At 35.4% G+C, this 7213-nt stretch overlaps 1 protein-coding gene across 2 annotated transcripts in view; it reads right to left on the reverse strand.

Annotated features, from left to right (window-relative positions):
- LOC121322797 (neuronal tyrosine-phosphorylated phosphoinositide-3-kinase adapter 2-like) overlaps positions 1-5852 on the reverse strand; it is a 43768-nt gene extending 37916 nt beyond the window's left edge. Inside the window, exons 1-2 of one of the 2 annotated variants that reach the window (XM_041263099.1) lie at positions 5105-5852; positions 3514-3746 (exon numbers count right to left, since the gene is read on the reverse strand). In XM_041263099.1, coding sequence (XP_041119033.1) covers positions 3514-3716 — 203 coding nt within the window. In that variant the 5' untranslated portion in view covers positions 3717-3746; positions 5105-5852. Of the gene's footprint in view, positions 1-3513; positions 3794-5104 lie in introns of those variants that run through there. The other variant, XM_041263100.1, reaches the window with a different exon arrangement.
- Between the last annotated feature and the right edge of the window lie 1361 nt (positions 5853-7213).

Raw genomic sequence — 7213 nt, forward strand, 5'->3', positions numbered from 1 at the left:
CAAATCACTTTTAACTGAATCCCAGTGGCAGGTGGAAACATGGGTTTGTATGCTAGGCCTGCAAACTGTGTCCTCTGTTCAGCTTCTATAGTTACAAGCTGGTCAGGGGGCATTATTAATGGATCATGGCAGGCTCTCCAGTGTGATTGTTTCTGTGTTTGCCAATGACCCAGAAAGACCTTCAAGTCAAATATATTTTTTGCATGGTGCAAAATCCTGGATTAAAAATTCAGCTTCTTCGACCCAAAGAAATGCATTATAGGGAAACAATCACCTGTGAATCCTCTTAGTGACAAGTATAGCTGTGGCCAACCGTGAAAGATCTCCCTCAGGATTTCCAGGAATGATTATACCTTGCTAAAATGAAACATTAAGGGGGGCATGTATCAAGATCGACCAATGCAGCGCTAAATAAAGTATAAAGTAGCACTCTGCCATGGCACAAATTTTACCTCATCCAGTATGCAGGCAGCTGTAGGCAGCTGGCACATTTAAATGCTTAAATGCACTACGCCAGTACTGAAAATTTGCTACTGGTAGCACAGATTAACAGTCTAATCCGAAAAATAGGGCTCAATCTCAATTGAACAATAGGTAGATCGTTTGGAGAGGCAGAAATGACAGTTCAAAATGGGCTAACTTGTGTTTTAAATAAAATGTACAGATTTTAACCCACTAAAACTGGATAGCTCATCTGGAGAGGCAGAAGTGTCTTGACTTTATATTATATTATTATTATAGGACATAATTAAATAGCCGATATCAAGCTATAATTTCATCCTCAGGCAGATCAAAAAGGGTAATGCGGATGTTTAAATGCTCTCCTTTCTTCTCAGTACTCTTCCTTTGTTCCTGGGTTGTTCAGAAAGATTAGGAGCCTGCACTCTCCGTCTTAAGAAATATGTTAGGACTGCTGCCATAATGGTCTTTCCTATCCGCTGCTTTCTGACTTTTTCTTTGTGCCCAAATAAAACTAATTTGAAATGTGACATATTTGTGTATCCTTTTACAGCCGGTGCGGCTGTTCTGCCTTTTCATACATCTCATTGTAATATCACAGACTTAATTTACAAATGAGCTCCACCTACAATTTGCCTATGCATATAATTAAGGCTTAACATCTCCATAGACATGTCAGAATGCAAAATATGTTCTTTAGCTGCTGCAGTATTTTAAAGACCAACATAGTTTGAGGAAAATTAAATATTTAATCAATCCAAATTTGCACAGCAACAATGAAAGTATTAACATCCAACTGACCTTTACCATAGTTTTGAACTAGGCAACATTTTATTTATGCCTTTTACATGAACCATAATTTTACAAGGACTTTTAAATAGGATTCATATTGTATCCTATCTAATAGGATTTGAACTAATAATTCAGGAATTGTATGAATTAAAATGGCAAGTTAGTGAAGACAATGTACTTTAAAAAGCAAGTGGTGACATCCTCTCATAATCCTGAAATGACTGGTGAGAGACTGTATATCTAAAAGCCTCACAACCGATTCTGTTTAAAGGAAATCAATACATTATTTCAGTAAAAACGATTGGAAATACTAGGACAATGCCGGCAAATATACAGCTGAAAATGGGGACTAAATAGAGGACTCAACTTTTCATTTAATTCATAGATGAAAAAAGAACCATTTTTATCAGACACTGCTATGCAGGGGTGAATTATAGTGTGCTTTATTCTCAAAGGCTTTTACTCAATATCGTCAACATGTTTTCAGGAACAGGAATAGCAACATTGTTTTAGTAGCTTATAAGCATTTAAGGGCCAGATCAAAATAACTTTAAGTGTTTTATTTTTCTTTCAGATTTTTGTGCTAATAATGGTTTGGGGGTTAAAAGCTTTGAGAATCTAATGCAGTGTATCTGTATCACTTAGGCAACTGCAATCCATGGGAAAGTTTTTAAATGTACATCCACCCTTTATTACAGGCAGACAAATAAGAACACAAATAGAACATTGCAAGCTAGTATGTCTTGAGTCTCTGAGGGAGATGGGAAAACATGGAGCTCCCTCTCAACAACAGTTAGACAAAATAAAGGTGGATTTTTTATTTACTCTCTGGTATGAAATGAAGCGAACATTTAAAAAAAAAAAAAAAAAAAAAACTTTCCTGCATCTATACATTTGTTCACACTTAATGACTCCAGTGCTCTACAAAGGAAAAATACTCATTTACAACCACAGATCCCTAGACAAATTAACAAATGAGGTACAGTTTTGCTTTCCCCTTTTTATATAAATATAAATTAATTTCTGTTGATAATGAAATAAAAAGATATTCATTCATATATTCTAACTTTAAACTCCTCTCCTCTGGGGCAGTATCCTGTTTTTAAAGCATCCCTCCTGACAGTGGTGCAACCAGATCTTTGGCAACTGATCTGTTACTAGGCAGAAAGCAGCCCTTGTCTGCTAGCTGTATGATTGTATTCGATATCTAAGGCTTTTATACTTAATCTCAGCTTTGTAACAGATTTTTCATCAGTTACTGTAAAATTGAGGCAACCTCATTGACTGGTCTTCATGAAAAACAAAATCTAGCACCTTCTTTTTTATATCTCTGACTCCTCTAAATGTAGGATACAGTATGTTTAATATTTAAGCCTAATGTTTGCAACAGCCTATGGCATTCTTAAAAATGTTAGATTGTAACACCAGGTAAAGTTCCTCTGCTCCCGGTAAAGCTAGAGTAGTATTAGCAGAATACTAAGTGGGATGTCATCAAAGAATCTAAATAAGATGGATGCAAATACATAGCATTGCCATATCACATTGTGTCATACAGTATGACTAAGTGCTTTATACAGTATGCATGGTGGAATAATTTGGACCAACATAAGCCAATAACCCACCTCATAATCCTTTTTATGAAAGTTATTTAGCCAAAACTTATTTTCCCATTTTTTTCTGAAAACACATTATATGAACTATCTTTCTTTTTGATATTCATCACTATAAATTTTGACAAAATACACCATATTGCTATTGTTGTACCCGATAGTAACCAATGATACAATCTGGTTTATTGCATTTACACTGTGTCAATTTCATGTCAACATTAATAGGATTCAAGTTGATATTGCAGGCTGATGTTATTTTAACCCTAGCTGCCAGAAATTGTCTTCGACTTGACCTCGGACACCAGCATCCAGGCTAACAGACTTATCGAACAGCTATGCAGATTTATAGGCTTCCCCCACCCCCCATCTTCTTACAGCAGGAGTCAAGATGGAGTGAACAAAATCCCATGAGAAATCACAAACATTATAATAAAATACAACAAACAGATAACTTGCTGTAGAATGCAAACAATGTTTGAGTGTCTCGTTAAATTTTTTTGTCTTTTTCAAGTAAATAAATGTCAGCATTATTAATCAAACAGTGGCTGTATTTAAATCCGCTAATGGTTAGAGAAATTGAAACTTTGTTCTTTTCTCTGTTTCATCTGATGAATTTGAATAGATAGGCTTTAAGAAATTTCATTTTACTTACCGTTTTATTGCTTCTTCCTGCCTCCTCTTTTTCTCATTTTTCTCTTTCAGGTAAGCTAAGTTGGTTTCATTCCTCATTCGGTCGTTCTCCCTGGCAATGTCTGAGGCATTCTGTATAACCAAACCATCGTAGGCTCTGAGTCCTCTGTCTTCAACATACTGGAAAAATCGAGTCAAAGTGGCTTCTTCTTCTTTAGAATTCATTTTTTCTCAAAGGCAATCAGACAGTACTTCCTGCAAACAAGTACACATGTAAAACAATCTTAAAAAAAGAGTTTCAATATAAAATTAGGTAATTGGACCGGTTTTTATATACCGGGGATATATATTTATATATATATATATATATATATATTATATATATATATATATATATATATATATATATATATATAGTCCCATGTATTTAAAATACTGCGCCTATTAAATAAAATAAACCAATAAAATGTAAATCAATTAAAAAAATTGTATCTGGTAATCTATATTGCTATATTTCCCTTGTATATTCCCCTTGAAGTGCTCTGATTTGAAGGAAAGCATTCCCTCTGAATGTAAGATAAGCATCATACAACTGATAATATTATCATACTAAGTGCATACTGGAACTATTTTGTTATTAAACTTAGTTACATATTAACGGTTATTAGATAAGATGTATGTGCTAATGCTAGGAGACTTTAATTATCAAATATTAAAATAAAAAACGGTATATAAAACAATGAAAACAACATATGCATGTACTGTTTTTATGTAGATATACTAAAGAGAATGTTATTAAATAATTCTACTAGTTTATATTTATATAATTGGATTTGTGATAGGAAAATGGTTTCTGTATTTGTATAGATGACCAAACATATGCTAGTTTTGATGGCACATTAATATGATTTTGTTTTACATTTCAGCTTAAAGGTCTGAGCATTAATGAGTACCATATAGAAAAGCTGTTTGGACACATGCCCAATTAGATTCTGAGGGATTATTCAAAGTAGTCTATTGTGAAGAAAAACACTACACTCAGCATCTCTTTGGCTCGAAGAATGGATAATTTTTAGCTTAGCTGTGTAGAGATTGGAACACTTCCTGGTCTTGCATCCGAAATTGTCTGCATAGATTAACTGTACGGAAATGCTGTTTAATGCACTGCTGTTGCTGCTCTGAGGAAAGGATTTAGCTTTGTTGATCCAAAAAATATCAAACATCCTCCTTTCAATCCTCTAGCCTTTTCTCTTGTTTACAGATTCCCTGGAGGCATTTCCCTAGTAACCTGCTTCTGTTTTCTGGAGAGGAAATGATTTTGTTTACTTCATTTTTGTCTAGATTTTCTCCCAAACAGCATTGTTATTTCTCCTAATTTAGAGCTATTTTTAAAATATCACTATGGTAGTGAAAATATGTACAAATAACCTAAAGCAACAGAAACTCCAATTCACAACATTACAGAAAGTGTAAGCTACAAAATATGAATATGTTTACAAACCCATATCTGCATTGTATCTGGCAGGTCTCAACCTTTTTATAAACAAATATACATATTTATTTAATCATGGGCTATTTAATCAGGACATCAAAGAGTTAAAAGGTATACTTACAAAAAATGTTGAATCTAGCTCTGTGAAATGCAATTAGGAAGCTGGTTAATTTCTTCTTAGCAAAGCCCTTTTCTGCAGTTAACTTCAGTGCAGGTAAAAAGGTAGATTTTAGCACCATAAGAAACTGGACAGTTAATGGCTCAAAAATAAATATTCTTCACTTTTGGGGTCATGTTTTCATACAGAAAAGGCTTGGAGCAGCTCCTTGGAATCCCATATTAGTGTCAATTTGACTATAACCATCTTCATGTCAGCAATGTAATTCCTTTTTAAATTGGTTGCAAAAGATTTCAGTGGTGTAATGGAACCATATAGTGCTTCTTTAACCCCCCATCACAGAGAGTGGAGACAAGGGGCGGCTGCAAATTGTACCTTGCCTGGATATCCAGCAAAGAGGCAGCTGGATGCTTTTTTATCCACTTTACAACACAGCATAGAACAACACGACCTAATGCAGACACATCAGGCTCACTAGCACGCTTCATTTGCAAATGATATTTATAAAGGCAAAACACAGAAACCACTGGCAAACAAAAATTAAAACAAGTGTGGAGACCTACTTTTAAGTCTAGTTACAGAAGGTTGGGAGCCGCCTGGTTGTGGTATCATCCCTCTCCTGTGACCACCACGAGCAGGCTTGCGATCTTTAGCTTCAGTCTGTCAGAAGCTGCAGCAGCAGATTAATCATGGATTCAGAATAGTAAATCACAAGACAAAGAGCAAGCCTACCTTCAACGATGAAGCAAATTTCATCCCTTTTTAGCGCTCTCTCTCTCTGTCTCTCTCTCTCTCTCTCTCTCTCTCTCTCTCTCTCTCTCTCTCTCTCTCTCTCTCTCTGTCTCTGTCTCTGTCTGGCTTACAATCTGTCGACATTCATCAGCCTCCTCAGACTGCATTCCAGGACCAGGGACAGCTCCTGCCTAGGCCAGTTTTTGACAGAGGGGAAAGGAGGAAGCAAATGAAGCAACACAGGCAGGAAGACAATCTCACTCCGCTTCAGATTTCAGCTCCCGGGGGTGCAGGTCCTCATTAGAGCCTCCTGCCTAGGCAACAGCTTCTCTTTTGCTTTTATCTCTGTGTGCACAAATTCTTACCAGCAAACAGGAAAGATAATAATAATAATAATAATAATAATAATAATAATAATAATAATAATAATAATAATAATAATAATAATATGGATTACATGTTAGACATCATTTACACAGGACTGAATAGCTACCAAACAACTATAGATTAACAAAGATGCAGATGAAAAAAATAAAGGCAAAATAAAGAGTAATCATTTTGGCCCTGGGAAATGTTATATCTTTTATTAACAGAACTCCAGACTGACACCCCCTGCACAGCAATGTGATGCATACACAATTACTGCTGATGGGGAGGAGCTTCTTCATGTCATCAAATACACCTGCTTTCAGGTCACCAGCCCCTTTCAGCCACAAGTACTATTTTGTCAGGTTTCTAAAAATAATACAAATGGGGTTCCTCCTGCAGTGCTTATTAGCTAATCACACTAAGTGCATGCAGAATGATGGAGTGTCTTTGAAATCTCCCCTGATGTATATGATGCATACCATCCTCCACTCTTATTGTAGCACTGTCCTTGGGGAGCCAAGTGCACTGAGAGTCTACTATAAAAAGGGTGCTTGAAATGCAGGTCTTTAAATGGAAGACATGAAATTAGGTCTTTACAAAAAGTGCACTATAATTAAAGATGTGTGTGTGTGTGTGTGTTGAGTCAGTGCATAAGGATCGGGGCGAGTAAAAATACGAACTTTAAGAAGTGATCTTAACATTGACAATTACTATCCAGGTAAGGGTGTTTTATGAAAAAGCCATATGGGGCTGGAGTGCCTGGGAATATATCTGTCACAATGTTGTGTCGTTACATTAACCCACAACGTTACCCGTTACTCATTTTGTAATGTTAACAGTTATGTTTCTTTCGCAAACAAAAATGATTCAAACTCTACTGTTAACCTATAATCATACAGTACACCTCTATTAGAACACCTGATAACCCTGACATCAACAATAGCAAGAATGTGTATTATTATTATTATTATTATTATTATTATTATTATTATTATTATTATTATTATTATT

Source organism: Polyodon spathula, chromosome 11 (genome assembly GCF_017654505.1).
Source record: "Polyodon spathula isolate WHYD16114869_AA chromosome 11, ASM1765450v1, whole genome shotgun sequence".
Lineage (NCBI taxonomy): Eukaryota > Metazoa > Chordata > Actinopteri > Acipenseriformes > Polyodontidae > Polyodon > Polyodon spathula.